The sequence below is a fragment of the Venturia canescens genome, chromosome 2, assembly GCF_019457755.1.
Source record: "Venturia canescens isolate UGA chromosome 2, ASM1945775v1, whole genome shotgun sequence".
NCBI classification, from domain to species: domain Eukaryota; kingdom Metazoa; phylum Arthropoda; class Insecta; order Hymenoptera; family Ichneumonidae; genus Venturia; species Venturia canescens.
Window position 1 is genome coordinate 616,144 of NC_057422.1, and position 16,353 is coordinate 632,496.

At 39.2% G+C, this 16,353-nt stretch overlaps 1 protein-coding gene across 1 annotated transcript in view; it reads left to right on the forward strand.

Moving 5' to 3' along the window:
- The first annotated feature begins 8,286 nt into the window (after positions 1–8,286).
- Positions 8,287–16,353, forward strand: part of Gycalpha99B (guanylate cyclase 1 soluble subunit alpha 2) — a 29,313-nt gene continuing 21,246 nt past the window's right edge. The window contains exon 1 of the mRNA XM_043411688.1: positions 8,287–9,628. Within this exon, the coding sequence (XP_043267623.1) occupies positions 9,362–9,628 (267 nt within the window). The 5' untranslated portion in view covers positions 8,287–9,361. The remainder of the gene's footprint in view (positions 9,629–16,353) is intronic.

Genomic DNA, 16,353 nt, shown 5'->3' on the forward strand with positions numbered 1-16,353 from the left:
ATTAATTAACGGGTTTCTCATATGGCTGGTTTCGTGCACAAAATATGAAATGGTCAGGCAACTACCACCAATTTTCATTGTTTCAGTCCTCCTCCTCGATGTCGGTAATATTGAATAATAAATAAAACAATGAATTCACAATTATCCACATGAGGGAATGTTTAGGATTTTTTTTGTTTTTTCCTTTGCTATTCATGCCGTTAACGTATACAGAATATTTTGAGTTATCAAAAAATCATTGGGGAGAAATTTTATTCTAAAACTCATGTATTAAAGGAATATTCAAAAATGGAGTCTACCCATTCAGGCCGGGTTATGGAAAACTTGCAAATCAACTCATATTATTTATCCGTCATTCTGCTCTCAACAGCAAGCTGCTATCTCATCTCTCACTCTTTCCCTTCAGTCCTATGCCTCTTTCTTCCAACTGCTGCCAACCTCTTTAGGAAATTTAACTTCTTCGTGTACCCTCGATAGAGTGTGCGCACCAGCCACCACCTCAGCGACAAAGTCTCTGTGGGCGATTCTTTCGCCGAAGATTCTCGTATTGACGAATTTCGGGGTTTTCATTCCTCGTCCCGAATCTCTACATTTGGTGAACTATTTATAGATAACCGAATGTATACTCAGTTCTGTACTCCCACCACCGAAACAATCGCAGAATTCCAAATCAGCCATATTAATGTTCAGATTAACCATCTGCGATTATGGGTGTAGGTGATCGGGAGATACTACTGCTGCATCCTGTGACACCAAGTGCTAAAAAGAAAAAGATTGACGAGGCAAGTCGAGACGTGCAGCATATATCTGCAGACAAAATATTTACTCTAAAAACCCCGTTGGGGTGACAACTATCTTATATCATCGTACGGGACTAGATTCGCGTAGACGCAATGTAGACCGGATGAATAAGACATAAAATATGGCAATATCATTTCATCTGAAAAGAATGGAAAAGAGGGGGGTGAAGACGAGAAAGCGAGAAAGGTATGGGGAGTGTTCGTTTTTTCTCGAGCTATCGTATTATTGTGTAGGGGAACTTGTGGTGACATGGACGTCTAATGCTTAACCAGCACGTGATCTGCTAACTTTATTACAATTCAAAAATTGATTCCCGGTTCTTGTTTCGGGAATTTCGTAAAAAAAATATTTTCGGATGTGAAGGAGGGCAATAAGATGAATCCTCGTCTAAATGATCAAGAGACGCGGTAGCGGCTCGACGCCAAGTATTAAAAGAAAAAACGAGAGTGTAAAAGAAAAGTCAGCGCGAGCCCTGCCGCACTCTTATATACGGGAATGTCGATTTATGACGTCATAACGTTTTTTCTTTTCTCTAACGCCGAATTGTTGGGAAAAATCTTTTGCAGTCGTATGGTATGTTCGGACCTAATATCCAATCAGTCTGCAAGCAATGAAAGATTTTGGAATGAGATGGAACGTTCGTTCGATGAAAGCAAGAAATGGTCTTTTCTCGGCTCACAACCTGCTTCATCCATCATTTCTAAACCCCTTCATCGCTCCTCTTTCTCTCAAGTGCTCCCGTACATTCTCATCTCCATCCGACACCAATACGTCGAAACCGAACCAAGTAGAATTGGCGAGGAATCGATCACCCAGTTTCACGAGAGAAACGCACCCTTTCCCCAGCTATAATAGGTAGATAGATACCTCTTCCAGGCTTTTATCCCTCCGTTCACGTCGAACTTCACGGGAGGTTCTTCCCCATTCTTTCACAACCGATTATGTGCTGGCCAGAAGGAAAATTAGAGTCCAAGATGTATGAGGGTATCGTAATGGTCTATATTTCGAAACCTCCTCTCGATATGTAACAACAAGGTCGGAAATTGGCTGGCAGGGATATCGAGAAACATGAACAGCACTCCCCAACAAATCTTTTTTCCTTTTCTTTTGTTGACAATATTTCATACTTTTTGTTATATGCTATTTGGTTGAAAATTGTAACATTTCACTTGGTCAAATTAAACTTTTTCACACGTGTCTATGATCATTAAATTTTATTTGTGAACAAACCCGTTTTTTTTTTTAATTTTATGTGTTTAATACGTGTATTGGGATCTGACAAAATTTGTGAGACATCTGGTGTCGAATTTTCAAACTATAACCGGGGTGCATTGCTCATTAATACATATATCAATTAACATTAGTGTTTTTGCGCAAAATTAAACAAAAAATGGAAGTATTTGCGTTTACGCCTCGTGAAAAATTAAAAATAAAAAAATTACCAAAAAGAGAAAAAAAGAAAAAAGAAGTTTCTATGACTAGAAGTTGGACCGGACCATTAGCAAATATCACTTATTGTTAAAACTAGCATTGGCTATTCTGAATATTTATAACTAATGCTATATTTACACGATGAGCCTGTACCACGCACTGACTTAACACGGCGATTGCACCCCCGTCTGCGCCATATTAAATTTAGGCCACGCCTCCATGTCAGATCCCAATAACGGTGATAGTCTGAATTATCAATAGGGTACTTTCATTCTCAGTCACGATCTTTCGAAGGATCCCCCTCCCACAATTGTCCACTAATGCTACCTCAATCTTTAGCTCATAGTCGATTTTGGTTTAGCAATATTGTACAAACTCTCCAATCTTGCTTCTTGTTTTGCGTGTGTTTGCCTTCCGTTGGCCTCTTGTTTGTTATATTTTTTGCCCAATGGTTTTTCCGCGACATAATAAAATTCTCATTTATTCAATACCGCAGGTACCTAGCGTGGTTAACCTCTAATAATCATAAATGTGTAATAGAAATTATACGCGAAAAAATTCAGTAACTAATTGTCAATTGTAAGCGGCATTTCACAATTATCGTATCAATAATTGTATGGAATCAAGGACTGAGTGATTTAAAAAATGTAAAAACATACTCGTACATCATAACTCCGACGCGTTAATCCTATTCTCATTGGTGTTGTTGAGCGAAAATTAGTATTCTTCCTGGAACACTTTCCAAAATTAGAACCTTCCAAATTCAATTCTTTATTTTACCGTTTTTAATTAACTCTGGAGCTATCAATGCATACGATCAGTGAAATCTGATGGATAAAAAAATGAAAAAAATAATGACCTCCGTACCGGAGAATAATAGCTACAATTTATTTTATCAAAGATCCACACCAAAGATTATTTTGGAAACAATAGATCGAGTTCTGCTAATCTGAAACCTTTATGAAACTCTACCAAGGTATTGCATGTCTGAGCCCGAGGAAGGTGCGCGACGGACATTCATCAATAAAAATTTATTTTTTAATGAAAAGGATTTTTGTACCTAATAACCGGCGATTCATAGGATAGAAAGTTAATTGCATAAAAAAAAAAAAAATTCTTTGCACTTACGTGTCTTTTATGGTCATGCATCATGGCAGAATTTATGACGATGATTTAACAATCATTTAACAATCATCGGCGTAGTGTATTTAGTAACGTCTATTGATAATATGATGTATTGATACAATTAGTATACAATATGTTATTGATACATTAATATCAATATCTCGAGCTATTTGAGCCGGTCACTCATTACTGGAGAGGTATGAATTTGTATTTTTTTTACAACTACTGTAATAATGCTCATTCACCGCAAACCTGTTAAAAAAAATTGGAGTCGTTGTAAGATAGTGCCCCAATTCTGCATAATTACTGTCAATTTTATTAATACCCCGTATACGATTCCATCTAGTTGAAATAATGAATTCGGCTTTACGGGCACTCAAATGTTTCAAGCGCGCGCGTGGGCATTTCCTCGGCCATTCTCCGCTATATCGACGAGAGACATACATATAGGTGTGTCCAATCTATCAATCTCGTTTAGTATCGATTTCACGTGGTTTCACGCTCGCTCAGTTCGAATAATCGTTTTATCGTCACCAGAGAGTCTCGACTTAGATGCGGATTTTGATTTAAATACATGATGTACAACCGTAAATCGCGGTGGTATCCCAAAATAATACCTATATCCTGTAATGTCGTAGAGTAGCGATAATTGAAAATCAGTATATCAAATTCGAGGAAATCAATAAGTTGTCTATAATATAGTCTTTTGCATTATTAAACAGTCGCCTTAAGAAATTTGTTTCCTCCGATCGATTCCATGAAACAAGATCAAAGTATCAATAAAACACCACGAAAAAATAAGATTTCCGAAGAGTGTCCCTTTTCCCACTTAAGGACACTCCTGCTGGACGTCTGTTCGCAGCATCGCAAAGAGCAGCGCAGCATTACTTCTCTGTTTCTCTCAATGACACTCCTTTTATTGGTTTCCGGTTGCTCGATTTCCGCGGAAAATAAAAATAAAAAATTCAGATCGAAATTTTTAAACGTATTTCTCATAAATTTTCTCATTTGGGAAATAACCTATTTAACTTTCTTATTGAGACTGTTGCATCGTTGAATAACTGATTTTAAAAGTCACCAGCCACGATGCATTATTTTTAAAGACTATAGGTATCTCTACTTTCTATTTCTATTATGGCTCCAATAGATTATAGTATTTTATCCTTATCATACTAATTACTATGTTTTTCACGATATTATTGTATACGCATATGATGTGTACCTTTCCAACCATATTTGATTTATCAACAGCATCGACATATTCGGAATTATGGTGAATTCTTGCTTAAATTTGTCAGCAGACAAAATTTCTCGAAATGGCGAATGTATGTACGTGTCGGCACAGAGAAAATTGTTTGCTCTTCAAGACTCATCTAAACGAGATATGGCAACGAGTGAATCAAAGAAAGAGAAGGAGAAAAATAGCGAGCGGCCTATCGTCAGTCCATAGCCATATACTGATAGTAGATCGAGCACCTGGCACCTTGCCAACGTTCGTTGATCGTTCAATTATTCAAAGTACTACGAGTTGAATGAGGCGTGCACGTTTGAAAGCACCCACGTAAGCTCTAAATATGTATATTATATTCTTATATTGATATTCAATAATCGACAAAAATTTCGCTCGGCAAAAGGTTGAAAAAAAAAGTAAATGTGTGACCGGATGAAAAAAAAAATCATTGGAGAACACAATCAATCCTCTAGCAATGCGAATCGGAAAGTGAATTTTCAAAACCGTGTTCTTTGTTCATTTTGATTTTAAGTGAATAATCTCGAAAGGTACTTAACAGTGAAAAGTGTTGAAAACAAGCTCATGATGCACTTACGAGCGAAAAAAGTTTGGTAGCTCGCTTTACCACCAGCACACGTTCACGGTTCGCCCGGTCTCGTATTTGTAATTCGACAAAGTTTCGGAGCGATCCTGACGTGAAGGGCTGCTCCCGATAGAGTTTCGTGCATGTGGGCGCTCCTTCGTTCTGGTACACTAACCGCATTACCTACGGGGTGCAGCCTGCCAGATTCTCCAACGAACGAAATTTTCTGACAATCAACGTGAACCTCCATAAATTTAAGATTCTAATAAGTTAACTTACCATCCACTTAAAACTCTTCCTAACAGTTAAAACTTTTATCATATACTGTCACAAAGTTACTGATAAGTCCAAGTTTGTCAAAAGATCGAACTTCTGTGCAGCCAGAGCTCGCAGAATTTAATAGTTGAAAGTAGTTTCAAAAAAAAGGAAATCGCATTCGTAATGCTAATTTCGTAAAACAATTGCTATTTTCGAATCACGTAATTCACTCAATTGTTGACACTCCGGTCGTATGCATCTTTTTATTAATCATGGATATTCTAAAAAGAAGAGAGAAACGTAAAGATACGCGATGTGGAAGTAGATTAAAGCTGTGTTCAAATCTGTTAGGCTGAATAGAGGTATTGGAATTCCTATGACTCAACCAGGTTTTTCATATTTTATAACACAAAACTTTATTTCCTTCATCACATCGACAAGAAAATTGTCTTTCGTGCTTGCGTTAATGAGATCTGTATATATCGAGCGCCGGTTTGTGGTCGTGGAGCAACCCCGTCCTCAGGGATTACCAGAGAAACCTTTCGACGACGACGACGACGACGACGACGACCGGGCAACGATGATGACGACGACGACGCTGAAACGACAACGATGTTCTTAAAAATACGTTGAGAAAGTCCGTTTGAAGGCCAGTTCTGATAAGCGCATTCTTTAACGTTTGTAACCGCCCTTACGTCCTTAATACTTTTCTTCTGAAAATGTATCGATCCAAGTTTCCTCACCACAAAAACTATCCTCGTTTTATACAATTTGTGTGATAAACCCGATAAAACGATAGAAGCTTTCCAAACTGGCGAAAAAAAATTGAATCACAGATATCTTTACCAAATTTTGATTTTACTGATACGTAACATAACATTAAACGTTCCAAGGATGGACTGAAGTGAGAAAATTAGAATCCAGGAAATTCGTTTTACGAGGTTGACATGATTCTAAGTGAATCGATCATCAAGTTATCTAAAAATCAACTCCGAGAAATGTGAGAGCAAACGGAGATAAAGAGAAAACGTATAAAACGGATAAGCAGAGAGCATCGATCTGTTTCCAAGTATTGCGCACAGTCTTCGCATTGATCCGGGTGCTTCGCAAAAAACCTTTCAGAAAAATATGAGAAATGTATTCTTTCTCAATGTTCACGTCATGCAATGTTAACTTTTCTATCCGTCGGTCCATCAGTTCTTGTTTTACTTTTTGTATTTCGTTTTCAGTCTCGTCTAACTTTCCAACCCTTTTCCACCATTTGCTGTCACTCACGTTGTCTTTTTCCCCTATCGGTTTCGATCGATTGGCTAATCGGTCTTCGATTCAGCACGTCCATCTGAATTTCACAGAATCACGGTAGATTCCGTTTCGCCCTCTGATTTCTCTGATGAAAATACGGGGCAGTTAGAAAATTCGTTATCAATCACAGTTTTTTTTCCAAGGCATCGATCACAGGATTTTTTTTCGGGTTCCTCGAAGCCTATGACGGGTTTGATTATTCACGTGCAAATTGATTCCAGTAGTAAAGAATTGACGTTGAACAAAACGAACAGTGGAAGCAGAGAAAACATCGAAAAGCTCAAGATCCGCGCGGCTAATGAGCGCTCATTTGATCAGCTTTTTTTCATTCGAAAATGCAAAATGGAATGGTGAAAGAAGCAGAAACTGGTCCAGCGTTGTATTTTCGTTAAGCACAGGCTCGAAAGATACACGCTGCTAATGCTTATTGGTATACCATCGGCTTCTTTACGGAAGAATTCAGTCCAGATGCAAATTGATGTTTCAAGACATGTTGTTTTGAAAAAAATCAGGTTCAGTCGAGTGTATACTATCATGGAGGATTGAGAAAACGAATATGCGATGAATATCAAGACTTGTAAATCATAATCCACAAGAGGTTCCGCACAGTATACCCAAAGAGATGATCGAGCGACAAATAATTATGAGTAAGTGAATGTTTTTAATGATGATGGCGATGAGGGGCGTCGATACAAATCGAAACGAGCTGGTGGGATGATGCTACGTGAATCACGCAATGGGGGATGCAAGCCGAAGAAGCATGCAAGGTAGGAAAATTAGAAAAAAAATACTCCGATTATATGTTGTACGCGTAAGAAGATATTATAAGGATAACCGGAGCATATCTAGTGGCAAAGAAGAGTGAATTCCAAGGAAACAGTACGTTTTCCGGAATCGTATCGCGAGAAGCACGCGGTGTGACTGAAAGGCAAAAAACGCAGAACCCAGAGTATACATATATACACACGTATCGACCAATAATACGTGTACGAGCAGGATGGAGAGCGTGCGAAGCTACATACCGGATGAGTTTGGAGTAACCCCGGTACGCTCGTATATATTCTACGTTAAAAGGGTAGAATCGGTGATAGAACGTCACACGTAAACTTGGCAACTGGAAGGATCGATAGGTGGCGTGATTGGCTATCTAAGCGGACGAAAAGCTTCAGTCATCAAGATGCTCGTGTCTCCCTCTATCCGCAAGCTTTTGTACAAAGTGGTCCAATAACTGGCTGTTGGCCAACGACCTAGCCGCAAAGCGAGAGATCCAAGCGCAAGCGCCGTTTCCACCCTGCGCGCATCTCTTTCCTCTTGCACGATAGTCGACTCTGCGCTCTCGCTTCTAGCCTCCGAACCTTCCAACAGCCTCTTTTCTTCCCCCATCATCCTCTACCACCCAACCGCCACCCTTTATCGCTACATGAACTCTCCCCTACTTCGGAACTGCCACCCGAACGCTACCCCCTTCTCTCCGCCGTCGCCCGAACGAACGCTTCCCTCTCCAGCGGGGACGCCCTGAACTCGGCTCTGCCAGTCTGACTCGGTCAATTCCATACTAGTATGGCGCTACGCGCTCTCATACACGGCTATCCGAACCACGATGAATCCCTCGAGCATCACGTCCGTAAATACGCGACGACCTCGTGAATATTTGCGCGCGAACCGATAATCATCGTAATCCTTATTTTCCATCGTTCCTTCGCGTTCCGGTATCTTCCTTTTTTTTTCTCTCTCTCTCTCTCTCTCTCCCCCTCTCACCCTCGCATCAACCAATCGCTTGCTTTCTCTATGGTCACGCGATGATCTTCAAGCATCACCGATCGTAGTTATACAAAGCTTCAATATTTCCCGCAGTGCTCGAGACCTCTCGGTGATGTTACTTTCCTTTTGTTCCTTTCAACCTTCTTCTTTCTCCCTCCCCCTTTTCTGTTGACAAACAAACTCGACATTTCGCTGTTTCATTGTTCTTCGGTAACGACAAATAACATTCATCGTTTGGACTCCGTCAATTCTATTTCTATTGTATATTAATGTACTAAAAAGTGATGTATGAATGGAAAAAGATAATTTTTTTAGATACTTGCTATACCGATAGCAAGTTTCAGATAAGAACGACGAATCCGTCGGTCGAAAGAAGAATGGTATGAGAACCGTGAGAAGAAAAAAAAGGCCCTGAATACAGAATTCGAATAGAAAATCGGAGAAGGAAAAAGCGTAACCACCACCTCGTGGTATCATCACGAACGACGAGCTCACACGGAAGTGCGGTTTGGAGGTGATCAACGACGCGAGATTCTGACGCCGTTTCAAGTATTTCGATGCACCAAGTGAAGAGAGATCCGTTTATTTCTTTCGACGAGATAAGTCCGAGGCTTATCAGAGATATCTTCGTACCAGTGATTGCCCAGTCGCTTTGTGCGAGACAAGTGTGCAAGGAAAAAGAGAGTGAAAAAACGCGAGGACGGGGTGGTGATAAACGTATCTTTGGTAAATACTGCAAAAAGCAATAGCGGCAAACCACGTCACGATCGATCGAAGAAAAAGGTGCCGAGGGAAAACAACGTGATACACGGAAACGGACAAATGAATAAAGGCGGGTAACAAGTTTGGAAACAAGTTATATATCCAAAATGGCATGTCCATTTTCACGTGGCTTTGCGAAAACGCGTTCCGAAGACGAGAATATAAATTCTGAATCAACAAAAACCCTCTCAAAGGAGGATGAAGCGTCGCGGAGCGAAAGAACGAGGAAAACAGATCGAGCTAAGCCATCCAGGCAATCCTCGGTACAGATCACATCCTCCTTGCTCGGTGAAGAGATCGAGGAAGAGGAGGATACCCAAACCCTCAACCTTAAACATTTGAGAGCCGCGGTTCTCGTACTCACTAATCCATCGGTATGTTATCGCAGATCCTACCATTTCGTATTCCCTCGATTCTTCATATCGTCATTCGTTTCATTTGAATTTCAATGACACTTTAAAAAATATCAAGCTTCTTGTCTTCTTACTTCTTAAAAACTCTCCGACGAAAAGCACGCATTTAGATAATACTAAAACATAGAAATAGTGCTCGTAATCAGCAATGAAAATGGATATATGAGGTTTGAACATAGGACACGATGATAACTCTGAGCCCGCCAAAAACCATGTACGGACAACCGAAATCAATCGAATCAATAAAAGAGAATATTTTCCACGCAAACACGCTTTATTTCCATACTCATACATACTTTCGAAGGTTCAGATTTATCAGCATTGAGCAATACTTTTTGTTTCATTTTATTTTTTATTCACGCTGACTGAACTAGCAGCTAGCCCGTAAATCGGTCACAGTCATTCCCTAAGATTCATCAACACATTGAATATCTTTACATACACACACACGCGCGATACTTTTTTTTGTTCGGAATAGAATATCTTGGGAACAAAAACAACACGAGAGTAGTGGAAACGAAGTTGGGTAGCTCGTATTGCAGCGGTGAGAATGAGGTTCGAAAATTATATATTTAATAAACGGTTAAAATTTTCCATTTTTGACGGATTTAAAGATATGCTAAATGTTTTGTATTTGAAAAACGATATAGTCTTTTCATTATCTATATTTTATACATTTATAAGAACAAAAATAATTGAAAACATTGAAAAGGGTAAGAACTGGCGAAACTCGAATTCATGAACAAAGTAGCGGCCCTAAAACTACGCAGCGCGGTCAAATTACCCGTTTACTTTGCACAAAAGGGTGCACAGACGAACGTTTCACTGAAAAGAACGAGGTGGAATGAAATTGCATTTATGTACATATGCGCTCTGAATGAAATAACGAATTATACACGTACGTATGTACCAGATGTTCTCTTCAGTCAATTTTATACCCTGACGATTTATATATGCTTGTCTAGAATAGAGGAGTCAGCGAGAGTGCAATTTGTGTACATGAACGAACGACGGAAATACAGACCTCGCCCACACGAAGGTAAACAGAATTTTCTTTGCTTTCTCGTAGGAAGAAAAAAGTGTGAGAAAAAGGAAACGCGCGGCGACGAAGACGAAAATCAAAAGTGTTCTCAATTACTGATCGAAACAGGGAATCGTAGGCCCGTAGTGCTTTTAAAAAAGCGATAGCATCCTCAAGAATTTCAAAATATCTAATTTTATTATTTTTAACTCTTATTTCTCCTATATTTTTTTGTCGTCGTTTTTTTATTTATTTTTTCTCTGTCGTTTTATTCTTTTACTCCTATCTTTTCTATTCCTCCACCACCTCGATTCTCCTCCCCCCTCCGCCCCTTTTGCTCCCTATCTTTATTCTCGTTGACATTAGAGACGTTGGCATCGAGTTCACCCTCGTTCGTGGAGGATTATATGGAAAGGTTTTCGATACCCCGGGGCTGGGAAAGCGGAGTGAAACCAGTAAAAAAAGGACGAAACAGGGAAGAGTGGAAGAATCGAAAGATATTTTGTATACATACACTGTACACATTTAAGAAAATACTACTTTTTCTCCTTCAGTAGAGCCAACCCCGAATACAGACCCTCTCAAATCTCTTTTGAAAACAGAAAGTATTAATATTTGGACTTGGGCTTTCGAGTTGAACGTGAAACTGGAACTCAGCAAGCAAAAATGAAAAGTAAATATAAATAGTGCTCCTCATTAAGGATAACTTGTGTTCTTAGTCTGGTATTTTACAAAGGGCTGCTAGTGACTATTTATAAAAAAGTCACTAGCAAATGGGACATATGGTGAAAAAAGTGATGCATAATTCAACGAGTTTCATGAAAATGTTGTCTTTCGAAAGGAACAACTGAACTATACCTGTAATTTATCGGAAGAAAATTCACCCAACAATTACCGTGTTCAAACATGATATGATATCATGCTGACCGTTGTTCAGAAGTTTACTGTTTTACAATTCAAAATACAGTGACATTTGCTCATAAGCGTCGACAAGTATCTGCAATTTAAATATAGTAATTTTTCGTGTAAGAAACTCTAAAATTACCATGGAAATATGTTGTTTCTAGAATTAATGAAGATCACCGTTCCGGAGAGAGTTATATATATTCTATATATATTTATATACAAAAAAGAAAGCCCTATCACATTACATCCGCTCGTTTTATCTGCCTATTTGATGTCTTTATGTCCTATTCAACTGGTCCCGTTCGCACCCTCATAATTTTTCATCTTATTTTCCGCTGTGCTCCTATAGAATCAGCGGCAAAATTCACTATCCAACTAAAAGCTCGGTCTACGCTCCGTACGAGGCGTGAGCCAAGGCTGCTGAGGGTGAATTCGTAATCAAATGACTCGACGCGGAGTCAGCGACGCGTAGGCCTAAGTATACGAGATGGAAAAGTCGATTTGAATAAGCTTAATGAAACGTAATCGGTTGTACGTTACCCGACGTTACCTGTTGAATATCGTCGTCTCCCTCTGCCGTTGACTTTGAGCAAACGAATGACGCCTAAATAAGACAGAAAAGGGTGAGAAACTGAAGAATGATAGTTAAAAGGAAAAAGGAATAGGTACATTAGACGTTTGACAATTTTTCTATTCATATTTTCGTTTAATATTCGTATCCCACAGTGCATTTCTATTTGCAGTGCAATACATAAATAATTCATGTATTTCCTTCGGACCTCGAATATTTTTATGAGAATAAAAATCGTGTGCCGAAGAATACGGACACGGTTGGAGGGTTCACAAAGAATTCGTTGTCCAAACAAGAAACTGTAAACTATTAACGGTTCATTGGCAAACTCTTTCGCGCTTCTTTCAGCTATATAATTAACCCTATCCACAGGTGCGAACCCCGGAGCATTCTAGGGACTAGTCGTACTTCTTCTCCTTTTCTTTTTCATTTTCCACGATTTTTTTGTCGCATCTCCTTTGCCTTTTGTGCATGATAGGAGAAAAAACGTCTCCAGTCAACAGGTCTCGCTTTTAACGTGGAACGTTCTCCAGACTACTCGCCCGGGGTTAGAACGTAGACTCATGGTTCTATAAACGGTGCTGCTCTGCGAACGAATTCTCACAATATAGGGCTGCTTCCGGTTTGTTGAGCAAGTCGATTCGAATAAAGCCGAGGGAACGAAAGAAAAAAAAAGCACAGGAATGTTTGTATGAAAATAATGAGAAGAGTCGGGAAAAAAACGAAAAATTCAAGCGAACCGCAAGCATCACCCTCAAAATTTTCTTATAGCTAAATGTGGCTGGCTCCCCTAGCCCCTTCGTTTGTTTCGTGCCACATTTTTGTTTACCTTTTTAGCCTTGTAAGCTTTTCGTGTTGTCTACATATAAATTAAATGTAGGCTACAATTAAATTATTAAATGTTGGCGAGTGCATGAGATGTCTTGTCGTTTCGGAACCTCGAATGCAGCATCTGAACTGAAACCAAACTCCATCGCGTTGCGAGTTTCAATCGATCGAGTGGGCATCTTTTTATTGCGCACAAAAAACAAAAACCATTTTTTGTACTAAGTAGCTCCATGTAGAGCCCATGTATGTAGTACGTCAATTCCATTAAAAATGGAAAGCTCGCCCGAGTGGAGTATGAGCACAAAAAGTTGGCATCGTGAACATGGAGGGATAGAAATTCTGGCACTGCTTGGTTATATGCGACCGAATTCTGGTACGAAAACAGAGAGAGAGAGAGGGAGGAAGAAACAACAAAACAGCGAACAATATCGCTCGATATGAGTCCACCAGCCCATTAAAAATCATTTCCGCTGATTCAGCAATTTCTTCCACATATTCATAGAAATTTTTCAGACACATGAGGCATAATACTTTCTCCAGTTATTCAAGACAAATCATTAGATTCTTTTACATACTGAATTTTATATACCACCAATTACACATGAGTTAAATTAAAAGCAAACCACAAAGTGGTTTTAAATCTTAAAGTTCCGGGGTATAAGAAAAATCTAAACACAATCGAAAGGATTAAGTGTGACGTTTTTCAGTTTTCCTTTTCAAAATCATGTTATTGAGATATCAAACAAGACTTTTATCATTTATTCTCGCTTTCTATTCCGGTCAACTCATCAATATTCGACCCAAATTCGATGGAGAGAGAGAGAAAGAGAGAGAGAGAGAGAGAGAGAGAGAGAGAGAGAGAGAGCGAGCACGGCAAGCTGTTAGCCTAACAAAGCGCTATTACTGAGCTTCCGGATATGGTTGCGTAAGAATATTAGTAAATTCAGCCTCATCTAACGAATTAGTACACAAAATAACATTTTGTTCTACCTAATGGGAATCCTTACTACCGGGACTAAATATCTCATTCTTTACGGGTTTAAAGAGCCACCAACGAAGCATGGCAATCAGGCATTCTTGTTGGTTCTCGTTACAGTTCCAAATACGTATACATCTGTTTCGATGTACGGTCGACGAAATTGGGTGAGGAAACGAGAGAAGATTGGGGATGAGAGGAGCTGTAGTTTCGCACAATTAACGGCTGCTCCTGCTGTCGCAGGAAAATAACGATTTTACTCATTTACCCCCCCCCCCACTTCCACCATCCGCCAGTTGCAACAAGAAATGAGAAGAAAAAATGTGTTCGTGCATAACAGGTGACAGGGGCTCCCCCAAATGGTACTATTCATTTTCCCTTTGTGGGCTATCGGACAAATCAAATTTAACCGGCTAACTGGTGAGCTTTTTTCCAGTTTTTGTGCCAAAACTGGTACGATCCAATATGTTACCGAAAATCACGATAATTTATTTCTGAGGGTTTTCGAGGTTGCTGATTCCATTTTCATGTGATAAAGCATGAGATTTTCGCAGTGAAAAATTAACGAATTTCACTCTAAACCCTTATTCTTCACATTTTTGGGGGTAGCGAATTTTGTTTGATTTCGATGAAAGAGTCCAGTGTGATAAAAAACTAAAAATTTTCATGTCATATAGCATGAAAATCCGTTGAAAAAACGAAAAATTTCACCCTCAATCTTCGATTTTCCCCATTTCCGAGGGTAGTGAGGAGAAGATTAAGTTCAAAAATCGACTCAGCGACCCAAAAAACCATTGTATACCAATTTTTGTCCAAATCGGTTGAAAATTGAAAAAGTTATTTCAATATGTACACATATGATACAAAACCAGAATGGGCCCGACTTTTTTTGTGCATATATGATCCAATGCCAGTCAACCGGTTAATTGGCTGTGCTTGTATCTATAAAACAATGAAAGTTCACAATCGTTCGCACTATCAAAGTCCACTCAAATAAACGATGACCACATTCATGACCATATGAACGGTACCTATGCCTCGCTCTTCTCTTTCTCTCTCTCTCGCTCTCTTTGCTTCTAGTGAGATAATTCGATATACCAGTGCGGATTTGCGAAATGCTAAGTTTCCTCATTGGTGATGAGCGACACATAGATGACCCTCTATTGTGTCGAAACTTATTGTGATAGTGAATTCAATGATCAAGAGCATTGATCTTTTTGGTGGAAAAAGAAAATCTGAATTGAAACGATATTTATCACAACGATTTTGTAGTTCTGCATATGTATGTTAGAAAGCTTCAAGAGGGTTAGAACGATGGCATATAATAATAAAATGAGGAGACGCTGCTAGAATCAGAAAACAAAGTAAATAAAAATAAGCAGTTGGGAGCAAAACAAAACTTGTTGAAGCTTTCAATAGCTAAACGAAAAGAAAGATGAGGAAAAAAATACTTTTTTTGGCGTTTGTGTTAGTGGAATATATGGTGATTGAAAGGGTTAATGACGTCAAGAATATATAGAAATCTATAGTTTAGATACGCTGCATATGTCTTGCCTTGACTTTTTAATATTTCGTGTCAAGACGCTGTCGCGTCTTTAGATATGTAGTAAAGCTTGCCGGACTTTTTAGAATTCTTCAACTCCGCGTTATCCGAACTTTCATAAGGATTTCATGTTATTCGGCTTACCCTTTTACGACGATAGTGCGTTTTACCCAGAAAGCTTATTAGAACCCAAAATCTACCATAATTTCTTTCAAAGTCCAGTAAAAACGCTCTCTTACACCGTCCAATTCTTTTACATAAAAAATTAAGCTGAATAAAATGCAACGAAGGCCAAGTGCTCGCATATTCTGGAGACACATGATCTAATCGATATGACTTTGGTGTGATACTTGGGCACCCTCGAGGGTAGCAAATTACTCCAGCTGACCTACCTGTCTTTCAAACTCTCTTTCCCTTGTAGAGAGAGAGAGAGAGAGAGAGAAAGAGAGCTTTCAGCTCTCTTACGTATAACGCTCGATCCACCGCATAAAGTTGATATATAAAAGGGTGGCAGAATGGGAAAGGAAAGGGAGAGAACGAGGAGATAAAGCAAATATGAACACAGGCAGGAATAAAGAGAGCGACAGAAATCTCTTCCTCTTCTGCTTTGACTTTTTTCTTACTGGTTCTTGATCCCGCTTACTAAATCGTGAGAAACAGAGCTTTGGTAAAGTAAGCCTTTTTATGAACAGCCTTGAAAGATTTTTCATGTTTTTCCCTTTCAGCTTGAGTTTATTTACTGGTTTGCTCGTAATCTGACTCGAGTCTCGTTCACCAGATGACTCTTCCACTCTCAAAAATAGCTCCTTTTCTCGGTCTATCCTCATTCTTCAAGATTTCG